Source organism: Coturnix japonica, chromosome 12 (assembly GCF_054131305.1).
Source record: "Coturnix japonica strain WE chromosome 12, WE-NBRP24, whole genome shotgun sequence".
Classification (NCBI taxonomy): Eukaryota; Metazoa; Chordata; class Aves; order Galliformes; family Phasianidae; genus Coturnix; species Coturnix japonica.
Genome location: NC_140674.1, coordinates 9,437,333 through 9,452,390, shown reverse-complemented (window position 1 = coordinate 9,452,390; position 15,058 = coordinate 9,437,333). Strand labels below are relative to the sequence as shown.

General features: G+C 36.5%; 1 protein-coding gene across 16 annotated transcripts in view; it reads right to left on the bottom strand.

Moving 5' to 3' along the window:
- The window catches only part of AGFG1 (ArfGAP with FG repeats 1), a 35,122-nt gene that overhangs the window by 851 nt on the left and 19,213 nt on the right, over positions 1-15,058 (bottom strand). The window contains exons 5-14 of one of the 16 annotated variants that reach the window (XM_015871357.3): positions 14,352-14,508; positions 10,406-10,525; positions 9,724-9,795; positions 8,570-8,779; positions 6,341-6,524; positions 5,596-5,675; positions 5,234-5,326; positions 2,986-3,033; positions 1,440-1,598; positions 303-394 (exon numbers count right to left, since the gene is read on the bottom strand). In XM_015871357.3, the coding sequence (XP_015726843.1) occupies positions 303-394; positions 1,440-1,598; positions 2,986-3,033; positions 5,234-5,326; positions 5,596-5,675; positions 6,341-6,524; positions 8,570-8,779; positions 9,724-9,795; positions 10,406-10,525; positions 14,352-14,508 (1,215 nt within the window). The remainder of the gene's footprint in view (positions 1-302; positions 395-1,439; positions 1,599-2,985; positions 3,034-5,233; positions 5,327-5,595; positions 5,676-6,340; positions 6,525-8,569; positions 8,780-9,723; positions 9,796-10,405; positions 10,526-14,351; positions 14,509-15,058) is intronic. The other 15 variants (XM_015871358.3, XM_015871359.3, XM_015871360.3 and 12 more) reach the window with 15 other exon arrangements.

The following is a 15,058-nucleotide window of genomic DNA, read 5'->3' as shown; positions in this document are numbered from 1 at the left end:
GGTATATGAAACAGAGAACAAATTAAGAGATATTTCTGGGTCATGTTGCAAAGTTTTAGTTTGTTTTTGGTGTATGTTTTATTTAAATTTACACTAATGTAGAAGTACAGTACATAGATACTTCTGTTTTGATTTGAGCAGCCTTATAAATGCCATAGCATTGTTATATATAATTGCACTTAAGAGATTCATGTGTTGCCTTCCCTCATTTGAAGCAAAAAAAAAAAATCATATAACTATAATTATTATGGATTATGCCTTTTCAGACACACACAAGTTATCAATATCATGCATCAACTCACCATAAAAGGGTTACTAGATACTCCAACAGCTGCAACTTGTCCAAAAGGAGTTACTACAGGCTTTGCCTGTCCAAATGCAGCAAAACCTGCACCTTTGAAAGATAACAAAATATTACTACCAGATATAAGTCTTCAATAAGTTATTTGCTGCAAACTTCCAAACTAAAACAAGGGGAAAGCTTGGGCTGCACCAGTCAGCAGGATTTACCCTACCTAAACAGCACAGTATTTAAAAGTTGCCTCAGCGTGCTGTCACATGGATAACACAAATTAGATGAAGAAGCGATCAGTATTCATTGCTATATCAAAATGTTTAGTACCGTAATAGCAATGTAAATCATATGCTCGTCTGCAGCAAACTTTTCACTTAGGTAGGCAAGAAGCCTAAATTACATCTGCTTACGTTTTCTCCAAAAGTTTGCTCCAGTGAATTACTGCTTTTCTATTAACATTGCTATTAACAGTGCACTCTGAGATGCTATTTATGAAGTAGCCATACTATCAGTATTAATTACTGTATCTTTAGATGCTAAAGCTCAGGAGCACTGTGCAGAGGAATATCAGAGAACTCATTTTTAAAAGCTTAAACATGATACACATTGGCATCAAAAAGCTAAGTTCTTTAACAAGAGAAAACTTGCAAAATCATACAATAAGACACCATCAGGAAAGCATAAAAATTATAGGTGAGTTTTTTTGTCCAGTTTCAACTGTTCAAAACTAATGAATTCCTGATTTTCACATACAAACTTTTTTCAACGTTACTTTATCATTCAGATTTTGGGAAAAAGTACTTTTTGATTTTCTCCTGCCTATGCTGTCCAAGTTAGAGAAAACATTATAAAGCACGCCTGCAACAGGCTAGGTAAAGATCAAACGGTCCTTGCATTTAGATCTGCTACATCTCTGAATATTTTCATCTTATATCTATTATGATAAAGTTTTGGTTACATCACTGCACACAGTCAAGCCTGACTGCTAACTACAGAGCCAATGGAATGCCGTGTGAGGGGAAGCGCTTGCTAATTTAACTACGATGTTCATATAGAAATAAAACATTCACTTGTTACTGCTGACTCAGATTGTCTTCTTTAAAACAGAAACATGGAGAAAGTGATCTGAAGTGTATAGACCTACCATTTGGCTGCTGAGCAAAAGCAGTCTGTTGGGGGAAAGCTGCTTGGGTTGGGAATGTAGGCTGCTGGAAGTTGCCACTAAAACTAGTAGGAAGACTGTAGGAGGCAGGAGTTCCAAATCCTGCAGGCATGCTCATGGATGCAGTACCAAATGTTGCTGCTGGCAGGCAAAAAAAACACATTCAGTTATTTGTAAGAAATCACATTTCCCATAAGATGTTACTGTAAAGCCACATTAAGAGTCTCCAAACGACTCAATGATCGTTAAAAAACATTCTGTTTAAAACCTGCATCCACTGATTTGTTACCTTGGATCATCACAAATTAAGTACATAATTTACTTTTGCACTTCAGAATGAAATCATGTAACATTTGCTAGATCCACTACACAGGCTTTCTGAAAAATAAATTGTTTTCCATACTTTCTACACTAAATACTTAACCCCAGGGTTTTACTGGAAAAAGTCAGCACACATTAGAAGCAAGCACTTCCAGGCAGCACAAGCCCTTCTTTTTCTCTACCAAGAAAAGCACAGCAATACCTTCCTAATTCAAGCTGCATTACAGTAACAAAAACAAAAAACTTAAGGGATACATGCATCCCATATCTCCAGCCCATCTTCAGTGTCATCTCAAAGGATAATCTCACCATGCACATTACTTTGCACACAAAGTTCCCAGTGCAAACACCCTCACTGTTGAAGTAAGACTTGAAACAAACAAAAAAACAGATCTTTTCATCTGATTCTCTGCTGAAATATTTCAAGTAAAGAACATAACAGCACGTATACAATTCTACATGCCTTCAACAAAAACAGGAGCACATCAAGTGCAAAAATATAGTAACAAAACCATTATTCAGTCTTTTGGGAGTTGTTATTGTAAGGAAAAGCATATAGAAGACCTTTTGGTACAAACAGAGACATTGGGTGTTTTCTTCTAATTCAACAATAGAAAAGACAGCTCTTTCAAACTGATAAATGTTCAATTTGAGGGCTTGTATAAGATCTATATGAAATAAAGGAAAAAAAGTCAATCAGTGTATTTGAAGAATATGGCTTAATTGCCAGTTCAAAAATTCACCCCAAAAGTATTCAAGGGCAAAACATTACATACACCAACTACAGAAAAAGTGCACACAGAACTGATGTACTGACACACTGACACTGTTATGAAGTAAAAATTAGAGAAACTATTTATCAGGAGAAGTTGATAAACAGTAAACAAAATCACAAACTGAGCAGCAACTTGGGATACCACAAAATTTATCAGGCTACTGTTAGCACAAGCTACAAGAGTCACTCAACTTACATGGTCATACTAGTGTGACTGTGGAATATGTCAATAATGGTTTTGTTTTAGTTGCTTTATAGATTTCTGTGCTCTTCTGTCCTTTTGTTGAGTTGCCAGATACCCACACCCACTCCATTATAAAACACGTAAGGCTTCTGAAATTCTATGTGCAGAGAACCAGATCGCTGCCAATAAGGTTTAACAAGCAAGAACAACTAGCCACAAGAAACTTTATACCAAATGTGGCCACCTACCAAAATGAGCGTGAGGAAATATGTGAGAGTGCATTGCTCCCGAGAGGCCTTATGGAAGCCACAAAGAGACCAGACAATGTCAAATCATTTATACACTATTGAACAGTAATTTCTTAAATGACTACTAATATATATATATATTTACATACACGTAGCAAACAATTCAACCATAGCATTAGCAGTGTTAGATAAGTTAAGTCATAACAAATAAATGCTACAGACCAGATGGCCCCTGTAATAAATATTTCATGCAGAAAACATTCAACTTAAAAGGACAAGCAACAAGTTTACATCCTATATGGAAAGGGGTATGATATTATCATTACTTATAGTCACTATCTCTTATTTAATACATTCTATATCACTACTGCTGAGAAAGTGTTCAAACCTCGGCAAATCGAGGAAGGCAGTTTAGAAGGCAGAATAACAGAGCTGGAATATTTTAGAAATGCTGTAAAGCAGATTAATCTAGTTATCTCTCAGAATTTGCCATTGGGTGGAAAGTCCAAGTTATTTCCTTCCCACTGACTGTGCTGCTTCCAAAGGCTACAAAGGACCTAAATAAGATCCAAGAGAGCACAGATTTCATTCGTTAAATAGCTGAATAAGTTGAACTACATTATAACTCAAAAGTGACTTAAAAACATTTTTGCAGAGGACGTGAACATGATCAACTCCGCTTTAAGACAGCCTGAGCAGTGTAACTCAGCCTACCAAGAACTTTGAGTAAAGATCAATTCATTGTTAAAATACATACACATCAGCAGACTTAAGTCTATGCAAGTCCAGCTGGTGCAGAAAAGCACCAAGGTTTAGCAGTGTCTGAAGATGGAAAATTAGCACCGTATGACATTCACCTAAATCCTTGACTGATACTCTGTAGATAAATGCAAGATTTTTGTTATTGATTTCTATGCTATTTTCAAAATGATCAAGTTTTTTGTCTATAGAATTACGGAGTCCTCCTCTGGAAAATTAATGTAAATTTTGAGTACTACACATTTGGTACATAAGAGGGAAAAAAGGCTATCAATTCACCTATTGCCATCTGTGCATTCATTTTAATCAATTTCTGATTCTTCTACATTTATTTAAATGGTCTTCTCTGCTTCTCAGAAGTAAGTTTTACTCCAAATACAGTTGGGTATCAGCATACAGGCTCTGCATGCCTTACGTAAGTTTAGTTTCAGCTAAAACAGAATTTCCATTTTGCTACAAAGCTGAAGAGTTTCAGACTTTTGTGAAATACATTCCAGCATGCTTGATAGCATTTTGTTTTTAAATCCACCCCAAAAACAATATGTAATAGTAACAAAATATTAAATTCAGAAAGACAGTGAATCAAAACACAGCTGACAGGGAAAAAAAATACAAAGTTAATTCAAAGTTTCAGATTCTCTGCTGTGGTGTATTGATAAAAAAATCTAGATGCATTCTTAGATATGCCACCTCTTCTTTCCTTCCACTTTATCCACTTAATATACTGTAGATGTAACAGGTGTAGATTGTGTATATAACTACTAAACTTGTGAACAGCCCAAAAACTTCATGGAATGGTTTGGGTTGGAGGGTACCTTTAAGATCACATAGTTCCAATCCCCCGATATAGGCAGCAACACCTCTCACTAGAGCAGGTTGCTCAAAGCCCCAACCAACCTGGCACTGAACATCCACAACCTCTCTAGAAAACCCGCATCAGTCTCTCTCACCACATTCACATTAAAGAATTTCTTCCTAATAACACTATAAATACTATAATAATAAATTTTTTCCTTCATCTAACTTGGTTCTAACTCTGGTGACCCTGGATTTGAGGTCTTCCAGAGCTTGGAAATAAAGAAAAGTGGGGAGTGTGTAGAAAATCAAGCATACTAGCTTTGCAATCTGTTGTGAAGCACATTTCAAAGCTAAGGTAGTAGTAATGAATAGTACTCAACTGGTAATACGCAGAGTACAATATAGTACAGGTATTATTAAATATCTTATGCAGATCACTTAGACACTTCATGGCCAGAGTCTGAAGTTGCAGAACTGGGCCAGAAACTGGAAGCTAATGCCCTCTGCTCTCCCCTCTCCCCCACCCCCCCAAAAAATAGCTATCAAACAAGCGTAACAGAAGAAAGCAACTCTATGTTAAACAAACTTAAACTTGAAGACAAGTAATATAGAAAATCTTAAAGAAAAAAAAGAATCAATACAAGTATCACAAAAAAATTCCAATACATCTGTTCTGTGACTTTTTGCTAACCTGTTGCTCCTCGGCTATTGGTCTGGAATGGATTTGTTGAGGGTGCCACTGGGGCAACAGGGGCAGCTACGAATGGATTTGTGGAAGGTGTTGCTGAAAGATCAAAAAACACTATTTAATCACGAATTAAAAAACAAACAAACAAACAAAACAACACACAGTAACTCACAGTAGGTTTATAATGTTTTATCCATAAAATTGCCTGAAATCAGTAATAGATAAAACACTTAATTTGAAATGCATCACATGCATAGATCACAGTACTTCTTTGGTGTCCTTTGATACCTTTGTATCAAAAGTGATAGTATTGAATTCATAACAAAAAGTAAGGTGCTAGTCTATTGGGCAAAGCTGTTACATACCTCCAAATGGAGCAGGCACACTCGAAGATGCAGGCTGTGTCTGTGAAGTAGCAGCCACGGGTACTGTCCCAAAAGCATTGCTGAAAATAATTCACAAATTCAGAAAAGTCAGAACTGCTTGTTTAACCATTAAATGCAACTTCACATGCTGACAATGAATGTAAAAATATAGAAAAGAAATGCCTCCACACAGTTTGCTAACTGCAATACAAAACTGCAATACAAATGCCAGGAATGGAGGCCCTGAGTCAGAGCCTATAACTGGTGCCTGAGTCAGAGACTGCTGAGTAATAAAAAAAAAAAAATACATCCTCTCCATCAACAGCAAGAGAATGAATATTGAACAGAGGCCATCAGGGTAAGGTTACAAAACAAAAGCTTTAAGGGGCACTTCTAATTTCAAGAATAACTGTAAAAAGTCATTTGGTTTTTATTACTTTAGAGATCCAAAAAGAAGTGATTAGTACTATTCACATCAAAAATAAGAGCAATTTTTGCCATGGATGACGTTATGGTTTTTGGTATGCATACAAATATTCTCTACGTACATGTGTTACCAACTACAAGGTGTAATACTCAATCACACAGTACTGTTACTATTTAAAATAAAGGAAGTACTTTCAACAGCAAATATTTCTCCATGTTCGATAAACGTAAACCATGTTTGTTTAAGAAACAACTCTTAGCTACTTTCCTACATTTTGCTGAAGCCAATAAAAAGTCAGTTACATCTAATGAAAAGTACCTGCTGACGTTACTGGTGGAAGTATATGCATTGCTGGAGGTTGCGGTGGAGCTGAACACACTGTCTAATTCTGCTAAAGCTGCATACTTGTCTGAAGATGCACTTGACTGATTTGGGGCTGACAAAGCAGGACCTGCTGATGCAGACACTACTGTACTAAAGCCACTTCCTTGCTCACTACCACCTAGAAAGAGAAAGAACAGATTTAAAATTATGAAGATGATTTCACTTGCTGCCTTGCTGATGTTAAGCACCAACACACAACTCTCAAACTTAAAAACTTATACATGAGCTATGCCATAGCGTTATGCTTCTACAGATATTCTGAAGCTCTGCAGATTCTTGAGTTTCTCTAGAAAATAAGGGCTCGATATTACTTTCATCTTCAACTAGATAAACTCAACAACAACAAAAATACCCTTAAGTAACATTTCAGAACAAAGCTCCCCATTATAGACCAATAAATACTTTCATGTAATATTCGTAAAAAAGAATTACAGAATAACTACAAGGGCTGCTCCAAAACTAATGTTTTCTGCTTTATTATGTTGGCCCACAAAGTCAGAGGCAGATGTTGGTGGTATGGCAATAGAGGTTGAACTTTCCCACCAATACTCCATTGCATTTTGTTGATGTGCAACAGATGGCAGCAGAGAGGCAGACTAACAAAATGGTATCTGACATGGGCATGCATATGAAGAAAAAGTGTCATTGAATTCCTCCACCTGCTGAAATTCACAGACACTGAACGTTTAATGGAGACCAAACAGAGGATGTGAGCACAGTGACACAGTGGGTGGTGCACTTAATAGCAGGTCACCTCTGTTGGTGCAGATTTTCTTTCCCTCCTTAATCCCCCCCCACAACAAACACAGCATACAGGCTCTTGTTCATCACTGACTAAAACACATAGTTAATGGTGGTTACTTAAGTTGAAAAAAAATAGTGTTTTGTAGCAGAGAATTTGCTCTAATCTAAGTATTATGGTGCTGCCTGTATCTGTTTGTTTCCACAGAAACAAATAGGAGGCATTACTTTAAGAGGGACCTAAAGTTTTTGTCCTTAAAATTAGCTAAGCTTACGTTTTCACTTCCTAAATACACATTTACAAGCACTGATAAAACTGCAGTCTCAAAGCTAATTCCTACAGAAACAATGATCTCAAATGACTATTATATGGCATCACATAAGTATTCCACAAGATGTCACTAAACCTGAAGAAGAACAATAATAAAGTACTATCTCCCTGTAGATCAAGAAAAGTAATGAACTCTTAAGAGAAGATTTTAGAAGATAAGTAGGATAAATGTATGACACCTCAGCATCTCTTAAGAAAAAGCTGAGATTAAACTCACTTATCTTCACGTTCAGTGGAGTTCTGCTATTAAAAGAGAACCTTTCTTTGCAATTTTTATATTTCCATTCCTTATCTGTGGTCGTTCAAAAAGATCACTAAGTCAAGGAGACAGGACAACTTGACTGAATGTAGTCTTACTGTAGGCTAGTACTGAATTCAGAGTGGAGCTGAATTTTGCATCCTTGCTTAAAGATTATTTAATCTCAAGCTTTGCCAGAGCCACATTAACTGGCAATGATTAAAACCAAGCAGAAACTTCGCAGTGCCTATACGTTTATGAAAAAAATTTAACACAGACACAAACATTGTGGATGTGTGCAACTTCAGTGCTTCAGCAATATCAGAATAAAACCGAGCTTGAATTTCACTAGCATCTGGAAATCTACTTTCAAGACAGCATTTCTTTAGTACACAAGAAAACCCCACAATTTATTTTAAGAATAAGTTTGTAAAAAACTAGAGCAAAATCTTTTGGAGTCAGAGATGGGAAACCTACCCTGACACCTCTAAGCAACAACTGCAGTTCTATATTCAATAGTCTTCACCACACATTTTAGCACACAAATATTTGTATACGTTCATTTGAAGGGTTGGTTTTTTTAGTATAATGTGACTTGAATGTGTGTGTGTGTCACTGCACAATCCATTATTTAAATATTTAAACCTAGAGTTACAATAACAAGTTCTCAAGCAGCAGACTTTAGAAGACACCCTGGACCGATGCCTTAAAGTCTTATACCATACACACTAAGGATGCACTGAAGTGAAAAAAAAAACCTGATAGCTTAAAGTTATTAATTTGATGGACACAGTCATCCCTATGGGAAGTATACCAATGTAGTATAAGCACGTCAAAGAATAAAATTTATTACCTTGCCCTGCGCTGAAGATATTATCTAGATTAGCCAAAGCTGCATATTTGTCTGCTGACTGGAGACCTGGTTTATTCACTGCAGCTTTACTGGCTCCAGTTACTGTTGCATTGCTCTGAGAAGCATTGAAGGCTCCAAAATCAGCACTGGAGGATTTGGGGAAGTTATCAAAGTGAGCAAAGTTAGCATTCACTGATCCAGCACTTCCACCTGTAACAAAATAAGTTAAACATGATCGATGCTTTCTCCAGCCTTTGAGGTGTTTCTAAATTCTCTGTGGTTATCTGATGTAACACGTTCCCAATATCCCATCCCACAAGTGAGACCCTTTACTTCTATCCTTCAAGTTTACATTAGGTAAAAACAAAAACAGAACAACAGAAAACCACCACCACCTATGTTTTTTAGTCGGCAGCTCAGGGACAGAAAATGTTAACAGCTTAAATCAGTCACAACTACGTGCTGCCCATTAGCTGTTAAAGTAATTTCTGCAATAATAACTCACTAAAAAAAAACAAACACAAACATATGTGTATGAATCTTTAATATACAAAATAGAGAAGCTTCATTTTCTGTTATGTGTGTCAAATGAATAACTAATACTAATGTATTTGATAGTTTTAGATGACAGCCACCATTCTAGGCAAAAACCCAGCAGCCCAGAAGCCCGAGAGAAGAATGATCCTATGCCAATGTTTTAAGAGAATTGTGGGGTTTTTTTTATTCTCATATTTTCAGACTACATTCAATCAAGAAAGAATTTGGGGCAGATAGTTTATAAACTGGTTCCTTTTATATCTGGATTGTGCTGATGTAAGAGTACCCAAGTACCCAAATCAATTTGAAAAAAAAAAAAAATCTGGCTTAGGTCCACACAGTTGAATGTGTTTAAATATGAAACCAGGAGCTTCCATCTCTTCACTGTCCAGACTATTTTATTAATATAGGCAGGGCACGTTCTTAAATGAAATTAATTCCATTAAGCGTATCATATTTTTTAACAATTGGTTGAGACTTCCACTCGTACCACAAAAACAAAGCTTTCTAATAGTTTAATCAGTTAGGTTAAAACATATACAACAGTAGAAATGACGATACTATACTACAATGGCATAAAATGAAGCAAGCTGAGTTCTCCACTGTGTGGAACTTACTGTGCACAGCCTGGAGAGGAAAAGCTGAAGTAAATTCACCAAAACTGCAGCTAGATGAAAGCGTTCTGAACGCTGGACAGCCAGAAATTGTGTGTGGGTTAAAGTTAACATAAGAAGGGAGAAAGAAAATTTGAAAAAAAGTTTAAAACGACACCACACTCAAAAGAAAAAAAAAGAAAAGAAAGTCAGTCAGCCAAAGATCTCGACAAACAGCAAGTGTAAGCTCAAGCAAAAGTTTTAAAGCATGATCAAACTAAGGAAAAGTAAAAAAATAAATCTTAGCAACTGGCTCTACACATGAAGCCAAACACACTAAAATGTGTGCACATTACATGTGCGAGTAGACACACTTATTTTGGTACTGTGATGTGCGTTTGAGTCTTAAGCTCTTCACTTAAGATAAATAGTCAATTCGTGATCAAAGATAGTATTCATTACTCAGTTGTTTCAGGTGTAGAGCTAACAAACATATAGTGCCATAAAGATCAGACTTCTTAGCAGCGTTGGAAAAAGAAAATCAACAACAAACAGAACGAATTAATTTTGAGTTTCCCCAGAGCTTCAGATGGCTTGATTGCATTCAAGGCGGCAGGTGCAAGAAAAACTCAGCATAAGTATCTTCCAACAAAAAAGTAAGGGATTATTTCAATTAAGTATTGATCAAAAGTGCTAGGAGTTCTACCTGTATTTTGGGGCTGAAAAGAAGACTGACTTGCTGTGGGGAAACCTCCAAAATTACTCGAGCCACTAGACTGTCCAAATGCATCAAAGTTTGCAAAACCTGCATTTGCAGAGTTCTGCGCTGTAAATTGCAAAGGAACAAAACATGTTAATGGATATGGGAAACAAACATAAAAAACAGATGTATTAACTGAATTTATGGTCATGACAGCCACCAAGAGTTGTGCCCCATCTCCTAATTGCTTTTCACATGAGAAAAGTTATAGATTATTTTGGAACAAGCTTTCATTACTTATTTTCATAGACCTATGCCTCCTCCTCACCCATGCTACTACTAAACTGCATGAGCTGATAAACTCAGTGTTTGCAATTTTGATTGATCAGGGAAAAACAACTGAGAGTAGAAATGTTTACCTGTCAAACCCAAACCAAGCATCATTCTAAATGTCAGCTTTCAAAACAGAATGCGCGGACTAACTGAACATTTCTTTGGGAATAAAAACAAGGTGGGTTATCAAGTTATCACACTGATAACTTGAACTCCTACAATACAAAGTGCTTCTTTCCTGAAACCTTATGTCCTGGCTTCAGCTGGCACAGATTTGTTTTCCTTCATAGTGCTTGGTATGATGCACTGTTTTGGCTTTAGGAAAAAAAAAACAAACAAAAAACACACTGATGTTTTAGTTGTTACTGAGCAGTGCTGCACAGAACCAAGGACATCTCGGTTTCTCATCTTCTTGTACTGCCCTGCCAGCATGGGGCTGGGGAGAGCTGAGAGGAGATGGAACCAGGACATCTGCCTGAACTGACTAAAGGGATATTCCATATCATCTGGCATCACATGAAAAACATACAGAACTGAGGGCAGTTGGCCAGAGAGGCAGCCACTGATAAGGAAATGGCTGGGCAGCGGTTGGCAGGTAGTGAACAATGGTGTCTGTGCATCAAGAAGATAGCATTCATGGACTGTAACCACAAAATAACATCCAAGGAAATTTCAAACAGAATTTCAGTCTGTCCCTTCCTTTTTGTGGAATACTACAAAAAGAAATAAAAGGGAAAAAGTCCATTTAATTTTAAATAGCTGGGCATTCAAACATTAATATATTCAAAAAGAACAAGGAGCCTAATTCCTGAACTCCAGGTAAAGTCTTAAACATACTAAACAGAAATACCTGAATTCTACTTTGTTTCTTCTTAAAACCAGTACCTCTAAGAGAGATAAATTAAGAACTTAACTGCAACTCACTCAAAAATGAAAGTGATGCTTTAAATATTGATGCACCAATTGGATAATGATTACTCAGACTGATGTTTAATTAACCAAATAGGATTCAATATGCAAGTGTCGCTCCTAGAATCATGACTTTTCTCATTTTAACCTCTCACGTGGATAAAGATCTTAAATATCTTTTGAGTGTAGACTGAAGAACTACAGCGTATTATATTACAGGCCACTGAATTCTACTCTATCAACTGACACAGAATACAACTTGCAAGCAGGTCCAGTAGAGTTCTAAAGACTCCTGCATAACATTCTGATGTTAATCTTGCTCTATTTCATGTGGTAGCATTTAAATCTGTGCCGAAGTGGCACAAAGGTAAAGACTGGGTCAGACTTGCACTTTCCTTTACCAAAATAATTTGTAAATCATGTTTTAAAGTTTCTGAATTGACAGTCCATCCTAAGCTCTCCACCCAAAAGCCACAGAGCAACTCTAAGTTCAGGAACCTGAGCAGACTGCAAATCAGCACAGACTTCCAACCGCTGCTGTGATTATAAATCAATAAAGCAGTACAAAAACTTGCTGGTTACATCTCCTAATTGACATGGAAACACAAGCTACACCCACAACTTTGTTTCTTCTGTGAGGTTTACGCTACCTAGCATGGGATAAAAGGTAGGAAATATTCAAAAAATCCTAAAAACAATTACAAAATTGAAAGGCAGCTCTGAAGAAGGCAGTAACTATGTCATACTTTTTTCTAAATAAAGTCTCTTCTGCTGTTAGTGACAGAGTTATCCTGTGTCAAACGTACTTGAAATCACTTGTGCAGACAATACTCTAGTCTATTAGTTTGTAGACCAAAATGTTTAAACTTTTTTTTGACACTCTTACTAGTAAGGATGCTACAAAAAACAGTTCTTTATAAAGAGATGCTACCACCACCTCCCAACATCTCATCGTTTTGCAGAAACTATGGGACTTAAACACAGGAAATTCATGTAAAGTCAGCAAATTTTCCTCTCAGTGTGAAACCATATTCTGAGCCACATACATTAGAAAAATCTGGGAAAGAAAAGGACCATACCAGAAGTGACACTTCGTGTACCATCTTTAAGCTTCACAAATCACAGCACAGTTCTCTACCATATTCCTGTCAGCTGCTACAATTAGTTGAGCTTTAATTGCAAATCCAGTAAATTATATTTCTACTCAGATTTTGCATTCTAGAAATTAATTTACTTGAGTCTGTTTGGGGTTCTAAAACTTTTCTGTAGGAGTCAAGGGACCATACACAACATAATAACTGGAACAGAAAATCAGTCATCATACCTGGGCATTACTCAGAACTTTGATTTTTCAGCACCCGCTTTGACAAGAAATTAACATAATGTTATATTTATTCTAGAGTATTTATACTGTTCTTTCACCCATTCAAGAAATGGACCAGAAGAGCAGTTTTACCTAGATTTGGAACACAGTACTGAAATATACCTTGAACAGGACTTCCACAACCTAGAAGTCACATGTGTTAGGTATCTGTGAATACCGACTAATTCAGTACGAATTTAAAAGACTTGAATGTCTAGAGTAGAAATGTACAATACTGACCAGTCAGCACAAGTTTTCCCACTTAAATACACCTTTCAAAACAGTGATTAATGTGAAATCTTACATTAAGGACTTCACAAAACACACTGCATCAGAATATCCTATTCTTTATTACTGATTTGAACTAATTGTGCACCATATTTTGAAAGTTAAATTTAAGCAAGTCTTTGATACTTTGCTTAACTCTTCAGGCATATGACTGGAGTACCCCAGTCACTCTTCCTCTCAGTTTTTAACAGCTTGAGGTTTCTGAGAAATGTCTTTTTCTTGTTGGCTTAGCAGCACTAGTTCATCTCAAAACTAGATGAAAAACTCATTCGGGCCAGGCAGGCAAAGGTACTTTCCCACAATTACAATGCCAGTTCACAACAACGTACTTCAGTGACTACAGAATCAACTTTTTATTTAGGATAGACTTCTAGGACTTGAGATATTTGGCTGAAAATTCACCCTGAGGGCTCAATATGTTTTACTGAAGATATTCTTAAAGAATAAAAGCCTACCCCTCCTACCCAGTGAAGACATGCTCAAGGCTTGTTTACTCTCCCTGAAAGTAGAGACTACTACACATATAGGCTTTATTTGGTTTTCAAATAGAAACACAAGGTGGGGGTGGTAGAGGGAAAAATCTTTCATTAAACTGAGGGTGCCTTTGTTTTTCTTGTAACAAACTGACAGTTATTGTCAATGCATTTGATCTCACTTAGTCTTTTTATTTGCTTTTTTTCCATGACTGCTCTAATACTTCTCAAAAAGAAAATTAAAGGTCTAATATCAGCTTCTTTCTACATTCTGTTACTCATCCTTTCACTCTCTCCTCCAAAGAATTTAAAGTTCTGTCAGTAGGCAGAAAACGTTCTAATCATACGCATCATAGAAAATAGCTACAGCAACTCCCACTCCAAAAAAAAAAAAACCACCAAAAATCAGGATTACCAGTAGTTGCGTCTTCTATTTCCACATAGAAAGATCTAAACATAATCAACAAAACACTCTCAAAGCACAGAAATTAGATATACTTTGTGGATACATGTAATCCACAATAATAAAAAATTAGAACCGCACTTTATGCATACAAAAAAGGGACACATTGCTCAGAATACTTACCTGTATGACTGTTAAAGTGTGCAAAATTAGCAAAATTTGCTGTTGCAGTTGACTGAGGAGCAGGAGCAGCAAAGATATCTGAGCCAAGGTCACTGAGAAGGTCAAATTGTTTCTTTTCTTGTTGCTGCTGTCCTTGAGACCGGCCTACAACAGGAGACTACAAACAACATCCAAATTAGCTAAAACAAAACCAATGTTTTACCAAATAGGCTTATACAAAATGCTAAAGAAAAAAAATAGACATACTAAGCTTACTTCCTTAAGAAGTCATTTATTCTTGAAGTTCAAGATGCTGTATACAGCACAAACCTTTCTCCTGCAGTAGGAAGTTGTTATTTTACAATACTGTGGCAGTTTTAAAGTGAACTCTGCAGCAGACTTGTGGATTAAAGGATCAAATAAGAATAAATTAGCAGCTTAAAAGCAAACAATGTCAAGATCATGCATTTCAAACTGTAAACATTGTCCAAATTCAAGCAATAAAACTTTATTTTACAAGTTGGAAAATAGTTATTCACTGCATTCTGAAAAAGTTTTCAGAATTCAGCAGGAGGAAAATACTGAGGGACGTCACAGGAAGGCTGCAAGCTGCAAATTCCCAATGCGAGTCTGTGAGAGGTCTGCTGAAAAGCTGCCTGTACCCTAAAGGTAAAAACTTTTTTTCAAAAGCCATCTTTGCTTTAAAGTATATGTACATAGTGTCATTT